The sequence below is a fragment of the Globicephala melas genome, chromosome 5 (genome assembly GCF_963455315.2).
Source record: "Globicephala melas chromosome 5, mGloMel1.2, whole genome shotgun sequence".
Taxonomy (NCBI): Eukaryota; Metazoa; Chordata; class Mammalia; order Artiodactyla; family Delphinidae; genus Globicephala; species Globicephala melas.
In genome coordinates this window covers 97,789,473-97,804,631 of record NC_083318.1, presented here as the reverse complement: position 1 = coordinate 97,804,631, position 15,159 = coordinate 97,789,473, and the positions used below count along the sequence as shown (strand labels likewise).

The following is a 15,159-nucleotide window of genomic DNA, read 5'->3' as shown; positions in this document are numbered from 1 at the left end:
GTTAACTGAACTATGGAAGAAATAAAAATGATTGCTAAAATTTCATCAAATCTATAGATAGAACAAACTAATTTGTGTACATACTTAAAATATAAGTAGAGTTTTGAACTGATAAATATAATAAATCAAATTATTTTATTTCAAAAACAATCTCAGACTTACAGAAAAGCTGCAAGTACAGCACAAATAATTTTTCCCCATAAAATTTTATAAATAATTTGCTGACATGATGCCCTTTGACTCCCAAATGCTTTAGTGTAATTTCCTACGATCAAGGACATTTTCTAATATAACCACAACATAATCATCAAAATCAGGACATAAACATTTTTATATTACTACCATCTAATCTTCAGAAATCATTCAATTTTCACCAGTTGTCCCCAAATTCCCTTTATACGGTACGAATGAAACTCAGAGTCTTGTGTTGCATTTGATTATCATGTCTCTCTAGTCTCACTCAATCTGGGACAATTTCTCAGTCTTCTACTTTGATGATCTTGACACTTTTGAAGACGTCAAGCCAGTTATTTTGTTTAATGTCCTTGGATTTGGGTTTGTCTGTGTTTTCTCTTGATTAGATTCAGGTTATGCAACTTTGGCAGGATTATTACAAAAGGGATGCTGAGTTCCTCTGTTGCATCTTCTTCGGTGGGGAACAAATTCAGTTCACCTCATTACTAATCATATTCTCTTTGATCACTTATGAAAGTGGTGTCTTTCAGGCTTTTCCATTTTTCCCTCTGTAATTAGTAAGTATTTTATGTGAGATACTATGTAAATATCCCATTCCTCATCAATTACTCATTTACATAGATCAGTATAGACTCATGGTTTCCTATTTTATGCCTGTTGTTATCACTATTTATTTTGATGCTCAAACTGTCCCAGATTTGGCCAGTGGGAACACTTTCAAGGTGGATTCTGTGTCCTTTTGATAAGTCCCCTTCATTTTTCCAGAACTGCTTTGCTTTCTGGCACAGAGATTCCAGACTCTTTTATTTTCCCTGCCTCAGCCCTGGAATCAGTCATTTTTCTAAGGATCCCTTCTTCCCTTTGGCAGAAAATGGTGTTGAGAAACTAAGATCTGGGTGCTAGGTGTGCTGTGCTCACTGATATTGGGTGCTGCTGCTCCAAGGCACTCTCAGTGGATGGAGCATTGGAATATGCAGACATACACACATTAACATATATTCTGTACCTGTTGTATATATTGAAAATGATGAGATCACACCAATATATCCAATTCTAATTTAACACCACTCTACTCACCTAGACTGAGATCTGACACCTCGTGCCAGACCATCACCTCCATCATGAATACAGCCTTGTCACCCCATTGCAACCGGGGAATTCCTGCTCCAGGATCTCCCACCCCCGTACCCACACTGAGCAGACTTCTACCTTGCTTGGCTCCACCTAATTGCTTTAGAACTGGATTGTTTAGAAAGGGAAGAAAGACAATGGGAAGGAGAAGAGGAAGAGCCAAATATGAATCTTAAATCACAAATGGCCTCTGAACATCTTTTCTGCACAAAAGTCACCTGCAGGGGTATATTAGGAAAACATGTTCTTCACTCTTCTGAGGTCCTCATTTCTCTAAAATCTTCTGGTTTCCTTTAGATTTCATTTTCTCAGCTTTATTGTCATGGGGTTCATGTTGTCCAGGCACATAAACATATCAAACACTTCAATCATTTTATACATCATCACATGGGATATTTCAGATTATATTTACTCATGTAGTGCTACTAAAAACCTTGTATTTATATTTCCTTATGCCTGTCTTCCAGTGATTTCGGGAGCTAGCACTGCCATGTGGTATAAGGCTTGGCCTGCTATATTTGGCAATAGTAGGACCCAGAACATTTTTGGAACATTTGGAAACGTGGAAAATCTGAGGTACAAAAGAAGTCACTAATTACTATATCTTTGAAATAGCCATAAGATTTTCTCCCATGAACTACTGCAATCAGCTTCAGTGTTTAGGGGGAAAAAAATTAGAAAAACCTCAAATCAGATTAAGAAGTTATTTGTACCACAAAACAGATAATCAAGATCATGATTTTCTTTCTAATTTCTTTATCAACTTTTATTATTCTGATTTGCCTTATAGCTACAGGACTCATTTATTATTCTAATTTGCTTCTGGTTATAGGAGTCATTTAAGTTTAGCAAACCATTAGGAAACCATCTAACATGTTGGTAGTTAAGTCTTTCTTCTGGAAATGTGGTCAAAAATGACAGCTTGTATGTAGAGCTCTGTCTGGATAGGGGTTCTAGTAGAGTTGTCACCTGGTTGAGCCTAAAATACAAAAATCATATCGTTAATCAGTCCAGTCCATGTAAATAATTAGCATTAAATGAAATTTCTTCGTGCTTCAATGTTGCAGCAAACAGAACTAAGAAGGCTGTGGCCATGGAGATATGTTTGTGTTTCCCCCCAGATTCTTTTTCTCAGGAGCGGTAATAATTCCAATCAGGAGATTTGAGGCCCTGGGTTGTGACATTACTGAAAATATCTAGGATCGAAGCAGTGTTCCCCAGGTTCATGCTTGTCTAGACTCTGCTGAACCCCATGGGTCACTAACTCTGCAAAGTTCCCAGGGGAGGGTTTTATAAACACATGTGATTGCAGGGTAATAAGTCAAAAAGAATGCTATCTTGATTTCAAGTTTGTCAAATAAAAATGTCTCAAGTTTGGAACTGGTTCAGACTAGTGTAACTAACTACCTGTCCCTGGTGGGTTTCATAAAAAATTTCTTATCAGTTTAAAAACTATTTGATCTACTTTTTTTCCCCTTTGTATTGTAATCTGTGAAAAAAGGTTTGGTCCTTTTGCCTTTATTCACGATAGTCTGTCATGCTTACAGGCTCCTAGGGAATGCCTATGGGGGCAAGTGTTCACTAATGTGGTACTGGTAAGAGAAAACAGATGCTAAACGAGTCAGACAATATCTACAATTGCAAAATATTAGTCATTGGGCCTTTTCTATATTTGAAGTACAAAAGAATGATGTTACTCGCTCTCCTTCTCTTGTAGGAAGAGATGATAAGAAATTTAGATCTGGGACTAGAGAGAAGCTTTGATATTGCCTTTTCTCCATAGTATTCATTTTCTTACACTAGTGAGAAAGAATATATTTGACCCATCTTTGGTTAAATAGAGTTTGTAAAATTGTAAAGATTTTGAAATGGGTAAAACGAAAGGAGTGGGTGTCTCGAGTGGCTTACCCATCCACGTTTTTGTGCCATTTTACAAATCTTTAAGTTGGAGAAAACTGATAATAATGCAGTATATTCTTGTCTACAAAGATGCAAATTAATTACGCCCAGTGGCATGCAATTGATTATTGCCCTGTGTTGGGACCTGCTTTGTACCAATTTGTAAATTAATTTTACATATTTTCCTTTTTGCTATTTTTGCGTTTTGTTTGTGTTTTCGGAACTTTTACAATGAATAAATTATTCCCCGTTGGTGACAACAATGATTCGAAATTTGATTTTACGTCTTAACCTTAGTGATCTCTGTAAATAGATTAATAGATCACCGAGATTTATTCTTTCTTGAGGGAGAGATAACAGAGAATCTGATTTGTTAGCAGTTTTTCTTTATTTGTTTACTTGTTTACTTTGAAGAAATTAAGAATCCCATGTGCATCAGGAAAGAGGACAACTCTTTGATATATGGACTGGTAACTTCTTTGCATTTACTTTTGAACTGTGGCTAATGTTTAGATTTGAAGCTATACGTTCCCTACATGTCTGTGTGTATATATGCTTAGAATTCAGAAAGGCCTTTACATCTTTATGTGTGAGTATATAATATTTTCCTATCTCTGGAGGAATTCATAAATTAGATTTAAAATTCTCCTAAATTAAAGAAACTCTGTTCTGATTGGCCTATAGAGTTCTTACACAAGTAAGTTCTTATGTAAGTCAAATATTTATAAACTTCCAGGAAAATATGGAAATTAAAGTTTGGATACTTTAAATGTGCTATCCTTAAAAAGTTATTCTCACAGAAATGTTTAAACAACTTAAGGTCATTTAATTGAGATAAATATTTGGTAAATCAGACTACTGTAATAATTTTGGTTTAATGCAAACAGCTTGTCCTCTGATTTATCAATGTTAGGTATAACATAAGCATATACATTTTATTCTACTGTACTTGGGTTTACTTTTTTTTAACTTATTGAGATATACTGGTCAAATAAGCTAACATTACTCTGACACAATCTTTAAGATAATGAGAAATGCAAGTCTGTATTCAACAAAATCAAATCATTTTTCTGACAACTTTATGTCAACAGTAATTTTGTTTTTTACTATGTCAGCTTGAATATAATTCCCCAGATCTTTAAGTAATATAAAAACTTAGACAGCTGTTAGGTTGAATTACATAATGAATATTCATATGATACCCAGATAGTTTCTAATTGTGATAGAATACTGAAAATTTGATGCCTAATTATTAGGAATAATTTTAAGTTTATATACTTTGCTTATATCCAATGGAAAGTTCCTATCTTGGGTCATGTTAATGAACTGTTCATTTTGTCTCTTTAGAAAGGTCTGTGTGTGGCTGTACAAAGATGTAATATAAACTTTGCTTGTCTGTTAAAATGCTTTTAGGAGAGAGACAGTACTTAGTTATCCACCTCTAGTTTTCTCTATGAAATAGAAGTTACTTTGGTTAAAAATCACAATTAATATGAATGGTTGAGACTACATCATAAGCAATAGGGACAGACTAATACCACTGTCTCTTTGCTTTTGTGTTTCAAAGAGAAAGTAGTTATATCCTATAGTGGAGGCTTTATAACAGTAAATAGTAGTAATTATACGTATCTATATACACATATAACACATTTATATATAACATACATTTATATATTTATAAATATAATTTATATAATTTTTATATATTTATAATTTATATATGTTTATATATATAAAGTCACAATTATAGGAACTTCCCTGGTGGCGCAGTGGATAAGAATCTGCCTGCCAATGCAGGGGACATGGGTTTGATCCTTGGTCCGGGAAGATCCCACATGCCGCGGAACAGCTAAGCCCGTACACTACAACTACTGAGCCTGTGCTCTACAGCCCGCAAGCCACAACTACTGAGCCCACGTACGTACCACAACTATTGAAGCCTGTGCTCTGCAACAAGAGAAGCCACCACAAGGAGAAGCCTGCGCACGGCAACGAAGAGTAGCCCCTGCTTGACGCAACTAGAGAAAGGCCGCGCGCAGCAACAAAGACCCAACGTAGCCAAAAATAAATAAAATTAAATCTTTAAAAAAAATCACTGCTATACACCGTTATAATTATACACAATATATATTAAACATAACTATATAATGTATATATAGTAGTGCTTTTCAGGCTTTTCTTTTTTTCTCTTTTGTTCTATCTCAGAACCTCTGTAAAATCTTGGGACTTACTGAAGACCACAAAGAAATTTTATGTGGATTATAACTGTCAATATTTACCATACTGGAAGTGGAAATTGAGCAAATTTAAAATACTGATTCATTTGATTATAGCTATGATGAATATAATTGAAATGTTAACAGAAATAACATCTTACTATTAATATAAAAATTATTTTGAGTTCATGGATCTCCTGAGAATTGCTGTGATATGAAAAAGCAAAATGAAGGACAAAATTTGGAAGTAAATTTTCCTTTCCTTGGTTTATAGTACTTGAGTCTGAATAGAAGTGATGAAATGTGCTAAAATTTTAGTTAAGTTTGCCCTGTCTTGATTACTGGCTAATTCCTTTGCCTACTATATGAAAGTCTTTTCTTTTCTTTTTTTTTTATACCTTCTGTGTAATCTGTCTAGGTAGCAAATTGTGTCTTACAAGAATAATTTTCTGTCCTTTATGATGAATTTATTACATCCTTGATTGTTTAAGAAAGAAAAAAAAAAGAAACAAATAAAAGAAAACAAAGAACAAAAATTCCTCACTTATAAAGAGCTAAGGTTCTTTACAATCATGTTAATGTAATGTTTATTTTTAAATGTTTTATTGTCTTAAATGTTTAATTAGTCAACTCAGTATTATTTTTTGTAGCACCCTGATCCTATCTTAATCAAGTGTCCAAATATCTTCTGATAATTTTTTTCCTGATTTTTGACTTTCCATAATTGGATCCTAAGTATAAGAAAAATTAAATAAAACCTTCCAGATATATTTTACACCAGAAGCTATATTTGTGATTTCCCAGAGGGCCCCTGGAAAAATCATAAAGATTTATTTTTTCACCTTTGAAAAGAGGTGCCAGAAAGAATTAGATTTTTCTGTAGAATTCTGTGGGAAGAGTTGTTAAACCAGAAGAGGTGCTCAGCCTTGTCGAGGTTAGATTTGTATAGGTATAATATTATTAACATAAATATTTCAGATATTTTGTGTGCTTTTTGGGAAGTCCCTGGAGTTATGTCATTGCCCTTCTTGTCTTATAATATGGCTTTACCCTCAGGGAAAACACTGATTGCAACTCTTAGGAATATTTCCATCAGGTTTTGTTGTATTTAGCAGAGTTCTGGTGGTACTGAGCCTGATGATATTAGACAACAGTAGTATAATGTTATCTGTCATAATTTCAGCTCTTGTTTTTAAAGATACAAATGTTTAGGTCTTACTGCAGACTTACTGAACCTCTTACTTGACGTTCCTGTTATAAACAATTATATCTCAGGATTATTTTACGTCATATCTCAATAGTTCTTCCTCTATAAAATTATTTTCATCCATTTTTCTGAATCAAGTACAGCACTCACAAACTTCTTTTAAAATAAATTTAATCATTATCCTTAGATGGTTTGTCTTTTTTTTTTTTTGCGGGGGGGCAGGGAATGGCTTTATCATCTTTGTTTTGCATACCACAGAAAGCACTAACCATTTTGTTTTCTGCATTATTCTTATTATGAACCCTCATCAGACTGTTCACATTTGAAAATTATTAGTAATAAATCACTCAGACATTTTAAGTCCCTATCACCTACAGATGGTATTGTTTTACTCTGATGCTTTCTTGAAGTCTCTCTTATAGTTACAGGTGAGAATCTGTGTCTTCAACTAAGAAGAAAAGTGTCAGAATATTGTAGAAAATAACTATACCAGGTACTTCAATTATTGACACTTCAAAGCTGAGCTGACATAGATTAGACAACTTCCAAACTGCACCGCCGATTTCCAGGTCCTGTTTTGGCCAAACGAGAGGACTGCATAGGACAGCTAACCAAAGATCCAGTGGAGCAGGAATCAATTATAATAAGACTGAACGAACTAATAAGAGAAATTATATTGTGGCTATTTGTCTGGAATATTCTTGATATTCTTTTAAGCTTCTATTTTCAGATATATAAGAACTACCCTATCTCTCTCTTGTTAAGCAATATGTAACCTATTGCAATTTAGTAAAGTCTGCTTTTGTAAACTGAAGTGAAACATTTTAAAATGATATCTGATTCCCACTTCTCTTCCAGGATTCAGAAATTTATATTAAGTCTCCTTACTTTCCACGGCCATTTAGTTATTTGCATAGGTTAGTTAATGCTCTGTCAGCTATAATTGTACATAATATAATTGTACAAATTATAAAATCAGGGCCTTGACTAGAATGTCATACTTGAAAGTAATGCTTATTTAATCAGGTAGAAACAGCCACTCTTTTCAGGGATTAAGTTTGACTTTACTTATGGAAGCAATGTCTACGAAGCCCTGGCCTATTTCTTGACTTAAAAAGTCCAAGAATATTATATATTCTGTGTAACTAACTTGAGCATTCCTTAGGCTTGGTTTCCTAGCCTCAGGTCAACAAATAATAGAGGTTTTTAAAAATCCAATTTGAGAGTTCTTATGAAAATTTCCAAGCACAGTTTAATTTAGTATTTGTTCAAAATTGTATGGATTTAGGGTTTACATGGGCAACTTAAGGTGTCCAATATGGTAAATAAAATTTTTACTTCACCTATGTAAAAAATCAGTCAACTCTAATGAGACCAACTTTATTTTATAAGAATAATCTTTCTTTGAAATTATTATGATAAAAAGAGGGGAGGAGACTGTCAGGGAAAATTGTGAGAGACTGTGAAAGGGCAAAAAACAAATGGTGACTATCTTGACTACTCACTAATTTAGGTTTTCTCATCTTTGATTGATATTACAACTCTGTAAGTGGTAGAAATCTGATAATAATGCAAATACTTCTTGTCTGTATAAATGCAAAGCAGTTGTGTTTGATGGACTGCAACTAAGTTTTGCACTGATTTTGATAGACCAGTTTTGCATCTAGTTGTAAATTCATTTCAAAATTTCTTTTTCCCTTTATATGTCTCTGCTCTGAATTCTTCTTGGAATCCATAGTAACATCTACCAGTTCCTCATTAATTAATGAGTTAAAAATCTTTGATACATGCTCATTTTATATCTATAACCTTAATGATAGATAACAAGAATGCTAGAAATAATCTCACATATACAACAACAACAACAAACAATGCAGTTGGTTGAGAAAATTCTGCACTTAGAAAACTCTGACTCCAAGTTCACAGCACTGTAAGGACTTGCTAAAAGACTTCTGCCTGAAGTCACTACTAGGTCCCAGGAGAGATGGGGACTCCAAGCCAAATATAAAATATGAGTAAAACAAGACACTGAGATAAGATCATTGGTTATAAATTGCTGAAAAAGAATAATTGACCAAACAAAGTAAAAAGACCCTAAACTTACTCTACAAAAATCTGAGAAAAGTTATAGATTTAAATGTATAGAGGAAACCATAAACCAATCTACAAGAAAATATCATTAAGTACTTGCCCATTCTTAGTATGGGAATCTTTTTAAACATAGAAACATGGGAAGAAATCAGAAAGGGGAATCAGTAGTTTGGACTATATAAAATTTAAAATTTGTATGCCAAAAATATTATAAATGTGAAAAGATAGATATCTAAATTGGAATGTGTCACGAAGAAATATGAAAGCCAAAGATTTTCTACCTTTCATACTTTAAATTTAATGAAAAAAAAACCCTACTAAAACTCCATAGAAAAGTGTGTAGAGGGCAATATACTAACATGCATGTGAAAGAAATGTTCATCCCTGATAATAATTGAAAATGAAACTCAAAGTGACCCTCAATTAATCTGAACTATAAAATTAACAAAGCTTCAAAAGTATGCAAAATAAATAGAGCATGGTTTGGGGGCAGTCTTAAACAGTTCAGGTATAATTGTAAATTGATATGGGTTAACTGCCAAGTGATTTGACAATATCTCTCTAAAGCTTTACAATGTATGTATCTTTTGACTAAGCAATTTCCTTTTTAGTCCATCTTAAAGAAAAAAATCAGAAGCTTGGTTATAGAGAGTTGTTATTTAAACCTAGGGAGAAAAACAGAAACCAACCTAAATGTCCATCAGTGGGAAATCCTTATATAAATGATGAGTACTTTATAGGGTAGAATATTGTTTTACAGCTTGCTTTTTCCATTTAATAGTGTAAATAAACATCTATCCATACTAGCACATCAACTTCAATAAGTATAGCTTTAACTCATTTTTAAAGCTGCTTCATACTATTTCACTGTGATGATGTACCATAATTTATTTAATCATTGCCCAGTCATGGACATATGGATTATATCCAGTTTTTAACTATTCCAATAAAAAAATGAAATTCTTTTAGAACGTTCATTTTTTTCTAAGTTGATACACCATCAGGAAACAATATCTATTCACAGAGCACCTATTCAATAGCACATTAAACATGTTCTCTCATTTAATCAGCACAACAGCCTTGTGTAAAATGGTTGTTTTTTACAGATTTAACAGATGAGAAAACCGAGGTAGAGAAGTGCTCCGAAGGGGTTAAGTAATTTGCCTTAATCACGAAGCGGATAAGATCTATTTAACTCCAGCTCATTTTACCTATTGCCCCTCTTAAACAGCTTTTCCCTGCCTGAGTCCTGGTGGTTATTCCCCACACTTTGCCACTTGTCCTGTTGTTCTTCTAGCCCCTTTCAATTGATCCCAGGCATTTTGGAGAGCCCTTAGGTCTTCAGTTCTCAAATGGAATTCAGTAAGAGACTTAGACAGGTCTTGTGAATATCCTAAAATATTATTATATTACTCTGTGTGTGGCCCCATGTGTGCATTTTCTTTTCTGAGCAAATCCATAAAATGTATCAAATTGTTAAAATAAGTTGTGTTTCCCAAAAGGTTAAGAACCTATTCTCTGGAGAGCAGTCTCACGTGCTTGTTAAGGCAGTGTTCTGGGTTACCAAGTTGGGGCTGCCATTTGTTTGTTTGTTTTATTGTGTTTTTTACTCTTACTTCAGCTATTTGAGGCTATGTGTATCACTGAGGCCACCAATATTTATGCTGAAGACATCCCAAGCAGCAATAACCATTTAGAAGTTATCAACATGAGATTTTTCTCTCTTGCCAATGGACTTGATCACTATTCATGCTAGTGTGTTCCATGTTCCAATATATTTCAATATCCCTCAACCTGCTTTAGGATTTTAGTGACTCAGAAACTGTAAGCATCTGCTGGCATGGTGAATCGTTAAGGAGCTGACTATGTGTTCAACTGTTGAGACCCAGAAGAAATCATGCTCTCTTTGAATTAGAAATGATCCATTAACTGTGGTCTTGCACCAACAATGACTCCATGCCTGACTGTGTTTCTGGTGCCTGCTTCTCTATCATTAGTTATCAGTCTTTGAAATCATGAAGGAAACAATTATTTTGTTCTTATTTAAACCTTTCATTTAGCCAAGAAACTAACCTTCCATTCTTTCCTTCCTTGTCCTGATTTGTGATAAATTTTGCAAAAAAGTGAGCATGAATTGGGGCTAAAACTCTCTTCCTCAAATTTCTCCATTCTCATTTCTGTTTTGGCCTGTTTTACCATTGGCATAATGTTTGATTAGGCTTTCCTAGTCAGAGGCTTAAAACAATTTTCCTTTGTCATGTATGTTTTATTGAAATATATACTTTTCTTTTCACAGCAGATATTCAACTTGGACAGTGAAGGGTTATCATTCATACTTTCATTACTAAGCATTGATATATATATATGTATATAATTTTAAATTATATATTTAATTTTTTTCTTTCCTCCAGCTCACCTTTTCTGTGCTACACCTTATTTATGAGTTCATATATTGGACCCTTAACAACAATGTGCTTATCTCTAGGGGTTGTTGCATAATACTGCATAAAAATTAAAATCAGTTTTCCAGGTTGAGAAGAGGTCATCACATTTAAGCTTTAGGAGTTTTAATTCATAAAAGCCAAGCTCTGTTGTGTAATTTTTAATGTATTCCTCAAGGCCATTGATTTTAGCAGTTAGTTGAGTAAATACTTAATTTATATGTGGTGGACTTTCAGTTCAGGTATACCAGGTGATTGCCCAGGGGAGAAAATGTTTAAAAGCTCCTTAGTATGTGGGTGTTTTAGGACTATAATCAACCAAACATTCAATAATTTGGGCAGCAAAACCAGAAAGTTGGCAAGGCCTCCGCTTTACTTAATAACTGTGACTGTGCCACTGTTAAAAAGCAACTTTTACAAGAGCTCTCTGAGGAAAATCCAGGAGCCAAAAAAGTGGTGCTGGTGATTCAGTAAGTATCCCTTGCCCCATTAATTCAAGTTTGCGTGGAGTTGAGGGAACGCTGTTGGAGACTTTGAAGAAATCATAGTTTCTCTTAAACCTATTCTAGTCAATATGGGTTCTTTTTAAAACTATCCAATAGGAAATATACCTTGGCCCTGTAAAAAGACAGACTGTAAAACTGAGGACCTTCAGTGAGGGTGGAGCTTCAAGAGAATAAATTCGAACCATCTGCGGGAAGGATGTAGGAATGTTATGGGCCACCATTTTGAGAAGAGAAATTTCAGCCTGTGACAGGCTCCAGATGATTTTAACATAGTCAATGAACTGGGAGGCAGAATTAGGAGGCAATTAACACCTTTCCTACTAATAGTAGCAAGTGTTTGGGTGGGGGTTTGCGGAACAGAGGAGAGAGGAGCTGTGAGGAGGTATTGCTGGAATCGTCCTCTAAATTCAGCAAACAAACAACCAAAACCCCCCAAAACAAAAACATATGTTTTCATTAGTAGAAGTTATTTTTAATTTTAAACGTTGTTCACTAGATATTGTTTTGCTCGTAGAAAAAGAAAGTAAAATGTGGCTTTTTGATTTTTTGTGTCTTTTTGCATCTGTATCATATACAATAATGACTATACATTCATTTTTAAAAAATAATAAGATACCAAGAACCTAACACAGCGCCATTGCCCTGGACACCTAGAATCAGCACTCCAAAGTTCAGCAAAGGACCCCCAGGGTTAACTCACCTACCATGGACAGAAAAGCACCAAAGTCAATTACTCTGGCAATTTTCAACTCTTTAAAAATAGCATTAACTCTACATATGTTTCAAATGTCTAAGATCCTAAAATAGTTTAAAGTTAACCTCAAAAGTTTCCAGGATATTTTTGGCCCTCCTATTCATTTCTTTAGCAAATATTTAATATTCAGTTTATTCATTCCACAGATGTTTACTAAGCACCTGCCATATGCTAGCACTAGAGACCAGAAAGGGTTTCTGCCCTACGTTTCAGTTTATGCTTTATGAGTCTCTGTCATGTATGTTTCATAGAAGCCTCTGGGCAAACCTACCTGACAAAATGATTCTTGATGAGGCCATGACAGCAAGAATGAGTACCATCACCCTTATTCTATAATGATCCAAGTAAGGAAGGAAAAATTTATCAGTGGAAGCATCTACTGTGGTCATTCATATTACTGTGGAGGTTATCCAGAAGCCTTTGCTGTACGGTTTGTACTTTGTAGTCAGTTTGTGCAGTCTCAGGAATGTGTAATTTAGACTACTTAAAATTAACACTGTTGACTTAAAAGGTGTTTTAGAGGAATGAAGTTTGATTACCTTATGGACATATGGTAAGGTGAAACAATAGCTAATGATATATCACTATGAAAAGCAGTATATATCAAATCCAGCTAATCTTTAAGCTCACCTGAGGAGACATTTAAAAATACTCTTGGGCATATATCTGGAGAAAACCATAATTCAAAAAGACATATGCACCCCAATGTTCACCGCAGCACCGTTTACAATAGTCAAGACATGGAAGCAACCTAAATATCCACTGGCTGATGAATGGATAAAGAAGATGTGGTATATATATACAATGGAATACTATTCAGCCATAAAAAAGAACAAAATATTGCCATTTGCTGCAACACAGATGAACTTAGAGATTATCATACTAAGTGAAATAAGTCAGACAGAAGACAAATATCATATGATATCATTTATATCTGGAATCTAAAAAAATGATACAAATGCACTTATTTACAAAACAGAAATAGACTCACAGGCATAGAAAACAAACTTATGGTTACCAAAGGGGACAGGTAAGGTGGGGCATAAATAAGGAATTTGGGAGTAACATATACACACTACTACAAACAAAACAGAGAAACAACAAGGACCTACTGTATAACAAAGGGAACTATACTCAATGTTTTGTAATGACCTATATGGGAAAAGAATCTGAAAAAGAAAAAAAAAATAAATGTAGAACTGAATCACTTTGCTATACACCTGAAACTAACACAACATTGTAAATCAACTATACTCTAATAAAATAAAATATTAAAAAAATACAAATTCCTGGGCCTTGCCACAGACCTATGCAGTTTGAACCTCTAGGGGGTGGAGCTTAGTGTTCTCCTGATTGGCTGGCGTGAGGAGAGAGGAAGGGGAAATGCTATATAGAAGTGAAGGAAATTGCTACTAATCAAGCCATGGTGGGCTGGATGTTGATGAAGAGCTCTTGTGATAACAGTTTGCATTCCAAAGTAGCACATTTTTATGTTTGAACAGTTGTGATTTTCAAAAAGGGGAGACTGGGTTGGGGAGCACCTGCTGTATAGACAGGAGTATTGATATGTAAAGAGAAAAGAAATACATCCTGCTAAATCAATGCACGGTCTGCATTTGCATATTGTCCAAGTTCTGTGACACTCAGGGTGAACCAGAAAGGTTTATGCTATAATAATGTCTTGTTTCAATTTCTTACATCTAGTAGAAACCACACATCTCTAAGATCTTTTAACATTTTTGTTTGTTTGTTTGTTTGCTTGTTTTGTTATCAGCTATTTATCAGGGAACTATATTCAAATGCACTCTATTAGACACGAAACAAAGTAATAAAAAGGAGCCTCTGTCTTACTGAATTTCACATTTTTCATACAATTGATTTTCTTTTGAACACCAATTGGAGTTTAGCCAACAGAAAAATAACCTCCTTTCAAAATGTCTTAATCATTTTTGTACTCAGAAATTTTGATTCTAAGTCATAACACAAATGGTACAGATTTTCATTGAACTGTGCAGAATGGCAAAAACTCATTAGATTTGGCTTCCACTCTTGGAGTTCAATTTTCTCTCAAAACTTCTCTGCTATTTCTCTCCTTCCTGTACCTTGGTCTCAACTGCTTGCAGTTAAGAATCACCTGGGAGCTTTTAAAAAGTATGGATGCCCAGGCCTTCCACCCAGACCAATTAAACTAGAATCTTCGGGGATGAATCTTTGGGGATCAAATATTCTAAAACTTTCTGGGTGATTCTGATGTCTGGCCCATGCTGAGAATGACTCTTTAGCCAAAAGGAGCTCCTCTCCCTTCCCATGTAGCCGCATGCTCTGTGCTTCCACACCTTTTATGTGATGTTCCTTCCTATCAGTATACTCCTCTGCTCCAGTCCTCATGTTTTCACCATACTCATCCTTTAAGATCCAGTTCAGATGCCATCTCTTTCATTAACTTTTTTTTGAATGCTTTAGGTCCAAAGTAACTTCTTCCTCCTTTGAATTCTTGGAGCATTTTCTTTCCTCTCAGGTCACTTTCCAGCTTGCCATTTCTCTGCGTATTTTATGTTCTCACCCGCCCACCAATTAACCTATAAGCTTTTTAGGGCAAGAAACCCACCTTTCGGGTCCACTTTTTATACCTCACAGTGCCCAGTAGTTACTCAGTAAACATCAGACGAGGAACAGGAGGATGGAAGGAAGAATGAAGAGGCGACAGACTGACTAACAT

At 34.6% G+C, this 15,159-nt stretch overlaps 1 protein-coding gene across 1 annotated transcript in view; it reads right to left on the bottom strand.

Annotated features, from left to right (window-relative positions):
• Positions 1 to 2,182: 2,182 nt before the first annotated feature.
• CFAP299 (cilia and flagella associated protein 299) overlaps positions 2,183 to 15,159 on the bottom strand; it is a 622,812-nt gene continuing 609,835 nt past the window's right edge. The window contains exon 6 of the mRNA XM_030877981.2: positions 2,183 to 2,305. Within this exon, the coding sequence (XP_030733841.1) occupies positions 2,210 to 2,305 (96 nt within the window). The 3' untranslated portion in view covers positions 2,183 to 2,209. The remainder of the gene's footprint in view (positions 2,306 to 15,159) is intronic.